This window comes from Eubalaena glacialis, chromosome 1 (genome assembly GCF_028564815.1).
Source record: "Eubalaena glacialis isolate mEubGla1 chromosome 1, mEubGla1.1.hap2.+ XY, whole genome shotgun sequence".
Classification (NCBI taxonomy): domain Eukaryota; kingdom Metazoa; phylum Chordata; class Mammalia; order Artiodactyla; family Balaenidae; genus Eubalaena; species Eubalaena glacialis.
The window spans coordinates 112,723,295-112,737,992 of NC_083716.1; the positions used below are offsets into that span (position 1 = coordinate 112,723,295).

General features: G+C 41.0%; 1 protein-coding gene across 1 annotated transcript in view; it reads right to left on the reverse strand.

Annotated features, from left to right (window-relative positions):
• Positions 1 to 347: 347 nt before the first annotated feature.
• UGGT1 (UDP-glucose glycoprotein glucosyltransferase 1) overlaps positions 348 to 14,698 on the reverse strand; it is a 106,550-nt gene continuing 92,199 nt past the window's right edge. The window contains exons 36-41 of the mRNA XM_061183001.1: positions 13,685 to 13,867; positions 12,418 to 12,578; positions 11,254 to 11,368; positions 7,071 to 7,187; positions 6,456 to 6,624; positions 348 to 4,670 (exon numbers count right to left, since the gene is read on the reverse strand). Of these exons, the coding sequence (XP_061038984.1) occupies positions 4,645 to 4,670; positions 6,456 to 6,624; positions 7,071 to 7,187; positions 11,254 to 11,368; positions 12,418 to 12,578; positions 13,685 to 13,867 (771 nt within the window). The 3' untranslated portion in view covers positions 348 to 4,644. The remainder of the gene's footprint in view (positions 4,671 to 6,455; positions 6,625 to 7,070; positions 7,188 to 11,253; positions 11,369 to 12,417; positions 12,579 to 13,684; positions 13,868 to 14,698) is intronic.

Sequence of the window (14,698 nt, forward strand, 5' to 3'; positions counted from 1 at the left end):
TGAGCACCTGAATGGCGGGAACCATATCTATCTTCAACCTCAAATCCAGCCCCAGCGTAGGAGCTCAGAGAATTTGCAAAATGAACGAAGTCCATGCCATCCTCCCTGTTATGGTTAGTGCTTCTGGGGCAGTTCCCCGAAGTTGGGGACCCAGAAGAGGCCTGGGTGCTCCCCTGAGAATCTAGAGACTTGGCTGCGCCTGGACCTAGCTCCTCACCAGACAAGCCATTCAGGTAAAGCTCTTCCTCCTGTCCAGGCCTGCTGCTTCTGTCAGATGGAGGGGTGGAACTTCGAGCTCGAACCATTTACCTTTCCTAAGCATAAAAGCTGAATGACGGACCAGACGGTTTTAAAGAAGAGAAGGAAAAGTTTATTGTGTTGAGCAGACCTTATTTTCATTACAGTACCAGGAAATTCATTCTCAATCCATTTCAGGCGCAGAGGGCTCTGTAGACATTTAGTGCCCCAATGCTTGTTCCCGAGCAAGGGGCAGCACCTGGACCTATGTTGCATTTAATGGAACAGGATTACAGTAAAATAGAAGAGTTACAAAGGTGGTTGTTTTTTTGGGTTTTTTTTAAGTACACAGTTTCTTTAAAAATTCTAATATTTTTGTTTGTTTTTCCATGTTTACCTTATTATTAGCAAAAACAACTGGTTGGAAACCACCGTACTTGATAATCTTTTCTCAAATTGCTGACCTTAGGTTAATGTATTTTGCTATTTTTATTCTGAAGAGGAATTATGTCCATTTCTCTGGAAATCTAAAAGGTGACACGTAAGGCAATGCATAAATTACAGGTGGGATGAAGGCCTTGGCTCAAACCCTAACTTGTGTCCTACTTAAATCTGCCACATTTGGCCTCTGTGTTGCTAGGTAATTGGAAAAGACTCAGGAGATGGCCTCACTTTCGGACTGCTTCTGGGGAGCATGCAGCTGCCTGAAGCTGATTTCGTGGTTTGTTTTTATAAGCTGTCAGCACTCAGTGACACCCTGAGAGGGAGAGATCCTCTACTCAGTGCCCTGACTCACTGCCACCCAGAAGCGTCATTTCTGTATTAGATTGAGAGATCAAAGACCAAATAATGAAAGAAATATCGGTATCCTCCAGATACTCTGAAGTACCAACAAAGACCTGAGTTAATGACGTGGAATTTGTGGAATTCAGTCAGGTTATTACCAAAGTCCTGATAAAGATCCTTCCTCACTCTAGCAAGACTGGGAAAATAGGAGTTTAAATTAAAAAGGTTATCCCACCAGACTAGACACAAAACAGCGATATTCAAGTTGATTAACCCTAATCATCCCACAAAAGTGTCCCCATAAAATCAAATGCTTAAAAAATTATTAAAATTACACAATGGAATATATTTAAATAACTTTGCACACAACACACCCTCCATTCGTTGTTACCAAGAGAAAGCTTCGCCAAAACATTTCCATTTCCATGATATTTGATACCACAGCACTAACATTTTACTCAGAAAAATGTACGAGATGTCCTCTTGAAACTCTTCAGTTGAATTATTTCTTTTAATCATCCATGGCAATTTCAGGAAAAAAAACAAAACAGAACTGCTTTCAAGTAGCCAGATTTACTCCCAAGGTGGGTGTCGGGGAGGAGGAATCATCTTACACTCGTTGCTGTGAGGGCGGGTTCTGACCCGTTCCAAGTTACGAAGTCAGTAAAGTGGAATTCCCAGCCGAAGGAAACTGGGATTTTCATTTCCCTTCCAGTCTCTTCTGGAAACCACACTGCTGTCCCTGGCCGTCAGCCCTTCATTCAGTAACCCTGCAACCAGACAGACGTTGTTCGTTCCATCAGACCTTTCACAAGGCTCATGCTATGAGGGCGTGAGGACAGCAGAGTCGATTAAGCTCCTTTCTTGGAAACTACTACCTGATTTTTATGAAACCTTTGCTCCCACCCCCCCCCACCCCGAGCTGAGCTCACACAGTATGTGGGCCTACCACATGCACGTGCGCTTGGCAGGCAAGCAAACAGCTCTACGTTTCAATTTGCAGTGCCATTTTGACAGGTTCAGCACTCTCTCTCTCAGGCGTGTGGAAAACTGCCACACCAGCGCTCTCAGCGTGGCAAGTATTCAGGATGCTTTTAAACGAAACACAGGCACGTCCCCGCAGCTCCGAGAGCAGGCCGCGTGCACCCGTTCTGACCTCCATCAAATACCACTGTTCACAGGACATAAAAACCCACACTGTTGCATGTCGTTCTGATGTGTCACATTATGTCACATCGCTCTGGCACTGATTCAGAAGAAAAAGTTTCCACTATGGCATGATGAAGGGGGAAAAAATCCATTACGTATGAAAAGATGGTTGAAAACAATGTGCTTCGAGTAGTTTCCAGAAGCTTGCACTTCTCGGTGAAATCAGTTCATGTTTCTTGTGAAAAATCTCTCCTACCTATCTTTCCAGTCACAATTTGCTTTCATGCGGTAGAGAGAACAGACAAAGCTGACCAAGACTGAATTTTAGTGGCGGTGTCATTTCCCAGGGCGCTAGAGGTTCGTTTCAGAAGTTGCTCACGCCACGCGAACCAAGATATTCCTGGCACGAGGAGGAGGGTCCTAGGCCGTTTCAGAAGCAAGCGGGGTCTCGCATGTTTAGATTCAACTGTTAATAAGACTTAAATTTAGGGTGGTGACAAATAAGGGGCAACGAGGACACACACACACTACACAGAGCACAGATTTCACCTTCCTCATGTACGATACGCTTAAGAGCCCAGGCAGAACGACGTGGAGAGGTGGCCTGTTCCATGTCCCAAGGGAACCAGCGTTTAGAAAGCACATCGCAGTGACTTTTGTTATTTCCCACTCAACCTCCCAGAAAATGAAGTGGAAAAACGCACAACTGCGCCCATGGCTGTAGACAGAAGTGGCGGCGGCGGCGGCAGCCTCTCTGAAGGCTTAATTAACCCTCAGAGGGACCTGAGTGAATGTTTTCCACTCTCACTGATTCTATCCCTTCAGCTGCTCTGACCAGGCGAGGAGCAGCGTGGGGGGAACTCATGCTAGAGCCTCTGTCAACAGCGACACCTCTGAGGGACCTTTTCAGTCTTGGATCGATTTATCTAAAAATCTTCCGGGCTCCCTCCTCCCCAGTTTTTTAATGGACCTACAAAAGCACGCTCAAAAGCTCCCTCGGACTAAGAGACTCCCGAGCCAACTCTGGCTCGTGAATATGGAAAAAATTAGTTCCTCGATATTTGTCCTACGACTTTGGAAGGAGGCACGGTCCACGGAGTGCTCTGCTGCCGTGCCCTGCAGCCTGGGCAGCCGGGGGGCAGGACCTGCAGCCTTACAGCCACGCGGGCCGACAGCACCCGCAAGACTCCTCGTGGGCGCCTCCCGGCTCTGCCCACCCAGCAGGAAAGGCTGCCGCAGAAGGGCCCTTCTGGGCTGCTGGAGTGAAGACACGAAAAGCCATGACCAAAGGGCCAAACCTGCTTCAAGATGCAACTCTGTGGAGTCAGAACGGGGGGAACACTGGCAATTTCTGCAAGTCAAAGGCAGCCCACCGCACTAAACTAAAAGGAATACAGAACAGTGTATAGAAAAAAGTGAATTACACAATCAGAATCTCTCCCGATCTCAGATCTGGGAGTCTTCCATAGAGAAAAGTCAAAGCCAACTTCCCCTGGGTCTGAGAGACGAAAATCCTGCGGAGAAGAGGAGGGTAAGTGATGCGGTGACCTTCCTGAAGGAGCCCTGAGCCCTTCAGGATGGATCACTAGAGGGGCTTACTATGGCTGTATCCAGTAAGGAAATAACAGACTTCTTTTTTAAGAAAGTGGGAAGAGAAAAGCAAAGACTTTCACAAATTAAAAAACTGCTTACAAAACAATTACTTAAAAAGTTCACTGGGGCTGGGTGGAGAATAAGGATAACATCTTCATTTCAAATTAGTCACAATGGTACCGATGGTCTATAAAAGAGAACGGCCGATTTCCGGTCCTCCTCGCCCTCACCCCAGCATCCCAGGGCCTCCGACTCCTGACATTTTCCCTACCCTCAGCCCAAGCCACCCCCATCCTAACCCCCAATTAATCTGCCCCGAGCCGAGCCTGAAGACACATGATTGTTGGTTGGGTTTCAATTTGACAGTGAACCTGATGCTGGGGAAGGGCACAGGGGAACGCTGGCGCCGACCCCGAGGTGCGCAGACCTGGGGCAAAGCTCCTGACGGCCGATGTGGGCGGCACCTGCCCTGCGGCCCAGGCTGCAGACAGAGCTCCGCTGCCTGTAGGCTGAGGTAAGGAAGGACACGGTGGCTCTGGCTGGTGGCTTCCCGAGACGCTGTGGCACGTGTGGGCTCCCGGGTGTGAGCGCCACAGGGCTCGCTTTCTTCCAGTCGCCTCTGCATCTTCCCTTCTGGTTAGAAGCCTGTTCTTTATAGCGTCCCCCAAAGATCAGCCCCTTGTCTTCCTCTGAGGTATGAATCCAGTGGAGCCTTGACTCCAGAGATCCAGAGCCGCCAGCGTGCAGGAGTCAGAATGAACGGTGCGGCACACCTGCCCGGCCAGTTCATCAGCAGTTGTATAGACAGATTGGAAAAAACTAGCATTTAATATAAAAAGTGTTCTTCAAATGGTGTAATTCCCTATCCTCCTCTGGAGATCATAATTCTTCACGTTTCTGAGGTCCTACGGAAAAGGAGAACAATTGAAAAGAAAAGGAATTATTGTCAAGTTATAAAAGTACATACTTGGGACTTCCCTTGGCGGTCCAGTGGTGAAGAATCCGCCTTCCAACGCAGGGGACGCGGGTTCGCTCCCTGGTCGGGGAACTAAGATCCCACACGCCACGGGGCAACTAAGCCCGCGTGCCGCTAACTACAGAGCCCATGAGCCCTGGAGCCTACGCGTCACAACTAAGAGCCCACACGCTGAAATGAAAGATCCCGAGTGTTGCAACGAAGGACCCAACACAGCCAAAAAAAAAAAAGTACAGACTAGGCATTTTCTGGTACGAAACCTATTATTTGTGCCCCTACCTCCGCTGTATCTCTCTTTTTAAATTTTTAGGAGCTTTGGTTTAGTGTGTTTGTGTTATATTTTGAAAGCAAAGACAAAGTAAAAAAGACATTTTAATTTTTAAGAACATGGAAACTAGCTGCATACCCCTAACTCCATCTAAATATTGTTTTCACAAGTACAATATTTACTTCTAGTAACGATGCACATATTTTTAGTCAAGATTCTTCTTTTTCCACTTAATAACACATAAACATTTTCCTATGTAGCAGTGTAGCTCATTTACTATTTTCTATTTTTGGGTGTTTAAAACTGTTTTTTAATGCCTTTGGTTTACAAGTAATAATAAAATAAATTTCTCCATGTATATAACTTTTTTCTTGTATTGAATTATTTCTTTCAAGGTAAATTCTCGAGAGAGAAATTACTGAGGATGTAAACATTTTAATGGCTCCTGACGACGACTGACTGCCGTTCAACAAGGAGTGTTCTAGTGCACAAAGCTTCAGCAAGGCCCACCCAGAACAGTTTAATCACCATCTCCCCCAACAAATGGCATTATCAATAGGTACGTTTTTTTCTATGCAGTATGTATTAATGATAGATTCCTTTAATTTGATTACTGTTTCCTCAAATTCATTTATATTTGTGTTTTCCTCTTATTTAAACAGTATGTCTACATTCTTTGCCCATTTATCTATGAAAATCCTTGAGGTTTTACTCATGAACTTAATTATTTTTACGGTGACTATCCAACCTTTTAGCTGTGATTTTAATATCATGCCATAGTCTTCAGAATCACTCAAGACCCATGTTCTATAATTGCTTTTTGAGAACTCGTTTTGAGCTGAATAAATTAAAATCCAGAGCCCAGCTTATTAATGGGTTTACAAAAGGTCACTTTTGTATTCTAATGATTATTTTAGATTGGCTACCATTCGAGATGTACATATAGTAGGGAAAACATTATATGAAGATTTAGTCCTTAGAATACTTTTTTTCAGATCAATACGTTCTCTGTCTTGATCCTAAATGTGTTCATTCACTAGTGCCTGGACAGATTTAATTAAAAACCAAGGAATCTGACAAGAGATCCCCCAAATAATGGCAGGTTTGGCTGATGTATCACAAAACTCATGAACCTAAATAACAATAATCACAAAGAAAGCAGTCTTTCTTCAAAAAAAGAAAGAAAGAGAAAGAAAGAAGAAAAAAAGGGCAGCAATTGCATTAATAAATACTGTTTGGAACCCAAGTGACTAAGGAAGGTGCACAATATACAGACGTCGGGAAGGAAGGGTTAAGCAAGGTGCACAATATACACCAGCAGACGTCGGGAAGGAAGGGTTAAGCAACTGTCTCTTCTAGTCCTTTCACTCATTATTCTGCTTTTGCAACAGACAGACGTGAGGCAGGCCGAGAAGGACTTGCCTGAAGCCACAGGCCTGTGCGTACCTTGTCGGCCCGGCTCCTGTGCCGGTGCGCCTTTGTGAAGTACGCCCGCTTCCTTCTCCTCCTGGAAGCGCGTCTGTAGCTGTTTGATCTCCTGGTCATAGTCCTGCCACTCTGGGACGATTCGGACAGCGGCCTCCAGCTTGGGCTCTTTGGTCATTGGATTATTACACTGTGAAAACCAAAATAACGCACTTCAACTGAGCTGAAGGAAGGGTATGTTACAGAGAATTCCGAGGTGTTTCTGTTCTTGGGTTACAAGTCCTTACTGGACGAAAAGAACAATACTGAGAAAGCAAATGATATCAGCAGAAGCGGTGTGGCAGTGAGTGCGCTGTGCAAAGCTTCTGCAAAGAAGGTGTGGAGCGCTCCTGCAAGGCAGGAAAAGAGACGCTGGAAACATTACAAGGTACAGAGTGATCTGGAAGACCAGCGGTAACTTCACCAATTCTAAGTAGTGAAAACAACCCCGTCACACACTGGAGGATTTGGCTTCCTGCTGAGGTTGCTGTAAGAAGTTCTGCAGTCCCTGAACTGCACAGTTAAAGAGAAAGACTACATTATCTCGTCATCCATCAGACTGGACTAAGAAGCAGAAAAGAGCCACCGACAACTTACCAAATCAATTGTTTTTGCCCTTTTCTTAGAGGCATCGTCACACCATGTTTCACACCAAAGCCATTCTTGAGGGAGTGATTTAATTGGCACCTGGTGGATCATGTTATTGGGCAAATCCTGTTCAGAAGAGAAGATAAAACACAACAATCTAAAGTTCTAGGGGAATAAACAACAAGGTCCTACTGCAGAGCACAGGGAACTATATTCAATATCCTGTGATAAACCATCATGGAAGAGAATATGAAAAAGAAAAAATATACATGTGTATAACTGAATCACTTTGCATTACAGCAGAAATTAACACAACACTGTAAATCAACTATACTTCAATAAAATATAAAAGAAAATGTTTAGAAATAAAGTCCTAGGGGAAATTTAAATAAATGCACAGCAAATTAGCTGCTCATTACATATCACATGTCAATCACAAATTTCTAAAATAGAAAGGGTCCGTACCAAAAACCTTAGAGAAACTAAAATATTTATTTACGGTGTTTTTAAAAACCACGAAGTTTAGAGGATCCATAAAACACCTACCCATAATAAGCATCTGAAAAACTTTAGCTTAAAACTCACAAATAGCGTGCACCTAGATTCCCTCCATGAGGGCAATTCTAAGAAAAACAGTACTGCCTTCTAAAAGCCAATTAAGCATCGAGGGTGGCTCTTGTACTTCAAGGTTTTGCTTAAAGGAAGCTCTGAATCCACCTTGTCTACTGAGGCTTGATCCCAAGTAGATGAAGCCCACATGTTTTCTAGCCAGCTGTACTCTATGCTTTGAAGCTTTTCTCTCAGGAAAACTTGTGCGTTTGACACAATAAAACGTTCCACTGTCCAAAGACACAAACAACCAATACGATCCGATAATTTCACTTCTGGGTATATACACAAAAGAACTGAAAGCAGAGACTCAAATGGATACTTGTACACCGATGTTCATAGAGGCATTATTCACAAGTCAAAAGATGGAAATAAGCCAAATGTCCATCAACAGATGAATATCCAAACAAATGTATATACATACAATGAAATATTATTTGATCTTAACAGGAAGAAAAGTCAGATACATGCTACAGCATGGATGAATCTTGAAAACATTATGCTAAGTGAAATAAAACAAACACAAAAGGAAAAATATTGTATGATTCCAAAAGTACCTGGAATAAGCAAATGCATACTGACAGAAAATAGAATAGAGGTTACCAGGGGCTGGGGGCAGGAGAAACTGTTTAATGGGTACAGAGTTTCTGTTTGGGATGATGAAACAGTTCTGGGGATGGACAGCTGCACATTGTGAATGTACTTAATCCCACTGAACATTTAAAAATAGTTAAAATGGTAAATTTTATGTATATTTTACCACAGTAAAAAATAATCAAGGTAAAATATAGATACTTTCGGACAACAAAAACTGAATCTGTTACTAGTGAACACTAAGTAAAGGGCCTTCTTCAGGCAGAAGGAAAACGATCCAATATGGAAGCCCAGAAATGCAGGGAAGAATGCAGAGTAACCAAAAGGGTAACTATGTGAGTTAATTCAAATTTAAATAGATACCGACTGTATTAAACAAGAAGAATAACTTCTTCTGGGGTTTAAAATATAGACAGATCTAAAATACATGGCAACAAAGTATTTAGGTTGAGATAAGGATAAATGGAGTAATGAGTTCTAAGACAATGATACTCAAAATGTAGTCTGTGGATTGGCAGCACAGAGTTTGCTAGGAATGCAGATTCTAAGGCCCAACCATATACCTACTGAATCAGCCTGTGGGGGATGGGGCCCAGGGATTAAGGCTTTAATAAGTCCTTCAGGTGATTTTTTTATATATGCTAAAATTTGAGAAGAACTGTTCTGATGTTTTTGCACTGTCTGGTAGATGAGTAAAATACACTAACATTAGCCTTTGCTAAGTCAGAAATGCATACTGTAATCTCTAGGCTGATCATTAAAAAATTATTTTAAGTGTATAGTTTAATAGAGGGAAAATGGAATTATGAAAAAATCCTCAATCAATCTGAAAGAAACTGACTAAGGAGAAAAAAGAAATACAGGACATATGGAATAAGCAGGAGGACTATGGAGAAGCCCAACTTGCTGGTGATTACATTAACTATAAACGGACTAATGTTCAAATTAAATGACTGTCACAACCACATGAAAAAACAAACTGATATAAGCTATTTATAAGAAACAGAACTAAAACATAAGGATAAAGAATGATTGAGAACAGAAGGATAAAAAAATATACCATGTAACACTAACTAAAAGGAAAACCAGCGTAGCTGCACTAATACTAGATGACGCACACTTCAAGCCCCTGCCCAAAAAGCATTAATAGAGATAATAAAAGGTTAATTTGTCAGACATATATATGACTTCTGAGTTTTTAGGCACTGAATGATACAGTCTCTAAGCACATCAAGCAAAATTTGACAAAACCAAAGACAAAGAAAGATTTCACAACATGGAAAGAGATTTAGCACAATTCTCTCAGTAACTAATAGAAAAACAGACAGACAAAACACACATAACAACATATCACTAAACCTCACCTAATGGACATACATAGAAAAACATTACACCTAACATCTGCAGAATATAAAACCAGTTGAAATGTTTACCAAAACTAATCATATCTGGGTCAGCTCAACAAGCAAAGCTCAACAAACTTCAAATGGCTGAGATCATACACAATACTTTCTCAGACTAGAGCAACTGGGCTAGAACAAAAAAAAATCCCTGGAAAATCTCCATGTATATAGTGAAAGAAACAGGAGGGGAATTAAAATATCTATTAATGAAGGCAGTAATGGAGGAACTGAGAAACACAAAAGACATATAGAAAACAAGTAGGAAATTGGCAGATGTAAATCCTACCACACTAATAATTACATTAAATGTAAAGGGATTAAACTCTCTAACTGAAAGCCACATGGGCTGCCAGCTCACATCTATCAATTTAACAGATTAACAATAAGTATTACTCAAAATTACAAAGAGCGTCAGGAATTCTTACACTGCTGATGGGAGTATAAATCAGAACTACTTTGGAAAACTGTTTGGAATTATCTAGTAAAGATAAAGATGGACCAATCTAATGACCCAGCAATTCAACTTGTAGTTGCACACACAATTGAAATACATATACATGTGCATCAACCAACACATGTGCATAAACGATGATCACAGCAGCATTATCTGTAGAAGACAAAAATGGAAAACAACCCAAATGTACAATAAACAAAACATACTACCACTTCACACAACAACACGGATGAATCTAACATAACATTAAGCAGAAGAAGTTAGACTCAAAAGAGTACATCGTGTATAATCCCACTGAGACAGGCAGAAAAAAACAGGTAAAACTATAGTGTTTAAGGATACATGTGTAAGTAGTAATTCAATACAGAAAAGCAATGGAGTGATTACCACAAAAGTCAGGATGCTGGATACTTCTGTTAAGAGGGTGGCTTCTGGGATGCTAGTAATGTTGTATTTCTAAAACTGGGTGGTAGTACACGGGCATGTGCTTTGTGGTAATTCATTGATGCATATGAATATGTATATATTTATAAATTTTTGTTTTGTACACTCACTTTTCTTTATGGGTGCTATATATCACAAATGCTTAAAAATGTTTAAGGCAGACTTAAGCAAAACAAAATATGTGAAACTATGTATCTAAAACACAAACTATAATCTCACCTATAAAAAATGTTTAGCATTAATAAACAGTGACTCATCTAAACTTCTTAAAAAACACCATGGTTTCTGATACGGGAAAAAAACGGGAAATTATGATACTATATTCTGTGCTGTGAATCCTGAGCTAGTTAGTTCCTAAAGAAGAGAAATACACTGACCCTAGTAGGCAGAGAAACAAATTTATCAGATTAGCTGGGTACAAAATGAAAAGATAGGGTAATGGTTCTGAGTGGCAGTGTCCTCCTTCTATCTCCCTCCCCAAACCAACCTCAGGCCCATGACATTTTTCACCACTATGTCCTCTCTTGAGGACAGATAAAAATGTTACACACACACAAATTCCTTTCCATGAAGACACAAAACACTGTCCCAACAGAGGAGAAAATTGAGAAGCAAATACTACTTCACTTTCCGACACAACATTGTATACCCATCACTGAAACGGTTAACCAAAAAAATGGCCACTTACTTGATCAAGATTTGAAAGGCTGTTAGGATCCTGACTCAGACCTTGGTACTGTCCCCTGAGTCTGTCACCAGCAGCTATTTTCCTAAACTTCTTCAGATCCACGACATACAATGCACTGGACAGAGAAAATCCATTTGTTATAACCATGGATTATGGCAGGAAAAGTAACTGCACTGATCAATGGAACAGATCACTAGGCAAACATTCTGGCTTCTCTTTGAAAAGGTAAGCTGAGGTCTACAGTGGAGCTCAGAGTTAGTCTGTGCTACTTCAAAGATGGCTAAGGAAGTTATTACAAAACCCATATTCTGGTACCACAAGCTCACTTTGTCACTGTTCTTTAAGTAATTGCCTTCCAAAGGAAATCATCTCTGACAAAAGATTCCTAGCAAATGTCAGCAGGTTTGGTAATAAAGACTGATAACCATTAGCCAAAGATATCCTGATGATGTCTTAAATGTTAGAGGAAAAAAAAAAAACCAACCAAGTGTTACAGTTCTTTTGGACCAAGAACATAAAGTACAATACTGAAATCACCACACCCCAACATTTATCTCTACACATGCTGCTTCCTACATATCCCCCTACTCTCCAAATCACACTCTGCCCAGAGAAGATAATGTAGAAAAGCAACAAATGCCCAACAGATACGTTCACTGTTTAACCTAGGAGTTCTAGGAATTTATCCTACAGATATACTTGAAATATACACAATTACGTATTTAATTATTCACTACAACATTGTATGTCATAGGAAGACCATAAATTATATACTGGAATAATATGTTGATGTAAAAAGGAAAAAGGTCTCTCTCCACATGTGGATATAAAGTCTACTAGAGACATCAAGTAAAAAAAAGCAAGGCACAAAACTATAAACAGGATAGTACATATTTTGTGTAAAAAAGAAGTCACAGTTGTTTACCTAAGAATTAAGAAAGTCTGGAAGGACACACAGTAAATTAATAGAGGATTTTATCTGTTGTGGGAGTGGGAACTGGGAAGAAGAGAGACAGAACAGGGAAGATTTCTTTTCACTGTGTATTGTTTATAATTTTTATTTTTGAACCACATTAATGTATTACCTATTCACAACTTTAAATATACAAAATTAATTTTAAAGACAATCAAACAACAGCATTAGAGGTACTCCTTTTTCAGTACCTGATGTGATACTTTCGCCCGGATAAGTGACTGGCCCAGTACCCTGACTTCCAGAACCTGTAGCCGTCCATTTCCCTGCGGCTATCACAGAAAGGAGTATAGCCGTAAGGAGCACCGTCCAAATTGAAGTCTCTTAACTCTTTCAAGTCTGTCCGTACAATCTGAAGAAGAGAGGATCACAGTCATTTGTTCAACAACCATGCAGACAGCGGGTTCCTGAAAATACGGAGGGGAGCTCAGGGGTCAGCGCCACAGGCAGGAGACCCCGCTCGAGACTCGCTTCCTCCACTGATTAGGCTGACTGCCCTCACTAGCATGTTAAGACGCTTAGCCTAGTGCTTGGCACAGAGTATTCTAAGCATTCAAAAAAAAAAAGCAGAAATAAAACAAATGAATAATTGATACATTGCACAGCCTCTCTGTGACTCAGTTTCCTCATCTAAAATGGAGATCTCACAGGGTTGCTGGGAGGATTAACACGAACTAACGGGGAATGATGGGGAATGACGCCTGGCACACAGTAAGTGCTCAGCAAGGATTAAGTGTGATTATATTAGAACTAGGAAAGCGTGCTTCAGGTTGAGCCAGTTGTGATACAAGTGAGCCAGAGGGGGCAGAATTCCCAAGAGCTGGACGAAGCTTTGTCCAAATGACTTGCACACATTACATCACTTCCATTCAGATGAGGAACTCAGGTTTCAGCCAGCTCAGGATAAGGAGAAAGGCTGTAGGGTAGAAGTATATTTACACTTTTTGAGTTTGTATGCTCTAAAATTTCTAAAATTAGAAATTTTAATTTTCTAAAATTGTGTTCCTTTTAATTAAGTCAAATCTTGACAGCAGGATGACCTTCTGAAGAGTTCCACATTATCAAGGCCACCTACTTGCACTTCCTCTCTCTTACCCTTGTCAATAACTTCTAGCTTTGGGGCAAATAATTGGAGATGATGGCAAGCACTGTGTTAAACTGATGAATTTTCCAACTGTTAGTTTGTATGTTAAATGAACTAAATGGAAGATACAAAACTGCATACACAATGCAATCACAACTATGTGAAAGAGGCAATAGGAAAAAAGATGAAAAGGAGATATGTCGAATGCAAATTCTAAAAGTGATCACATCTGGGTGATACATTTCCATATACTCTAAATAATGTAAACTAAGCATGTATTTTTCCATAATTGGAATGATAAAATCATTTAAAAAAGGAAAGGAAGCCCAATGCCTTTAATACAAACTGCTGAAGCCCAGTCTTTCAGAGCTTACCTGATCGGCATCCACAAACAGGAACTTGTCAACAACCAGCGGGAAGAGCACATCCAGGAAGAGGATCTTGTAACCCCAGATGATACGCTGTTTCTCAGTCTGCTGATGAAGCCACCGGGGCCACTTGTACTGAACAAGCTCATATTGAAAACTGTACTTGTTTGCCATGTAAGGTATAAACTCCTATTATTAGACACAGGGAACAACAATCAGTTACTTTGATTAAGAAAAACAAGTAAGTCAACCAACCACGATTATGGCACAAGTAAAACACATTTACCATATCACTCGTGACTACATAAACTACATAAAAGACTACATACATATAAACTTCTGTCAAATCCCCATTTTTTTATGGCTTCTCATCACCACGTGAGATGACAGAAATCTTTAAGTGAAGGCTTTTAGATAATTAATTTATGTGTGTGTGTGTGTGTGTGTGTGTATTTAAGGGAAATGGACTTTATCTGTCGAAACTTGATTTCAGTAAAACATTTTTTTGAGCTTGATTTTAAGCCTTTCTCACCACTAGGTCTAGCCCGGGGAATGACACGGCAAACCCAAGTACTCTGAACAAGGTTGCTGCCATTAAGTCTTTCAGATTCTACATGTAAGTACTTTCAGGCGACCAGAAGTGAATCACTTCTCTCAGAGAGATATTACTGAGTACCTTAAAAGCTGCTTGAAGAAGAACAACAACAACAAAGATGCAAATAAATCAGTTTAGACGACAAATACTAACTGATATAAAGCGGAAAACTTTCCAAGCGTGTTTTTGTTTTGCACAGATGATCCTTTACTTCCACAGATCACTGGGTAGTTGTTCATGACAGAACTAACCATCCTTCTCACTGGAAACCTGTACTGTGCTTTCTAATCAAACAAGGACATGCACACTCAGAGGAGGAATGTTACTCCATCAACACAAAAGATACAGACTCTCCTCCTATGTTATCCACGCTTCAAACAAGTCACAATTTTGTGTTCAGTTTTATAACAACTACTCCCCCCCAA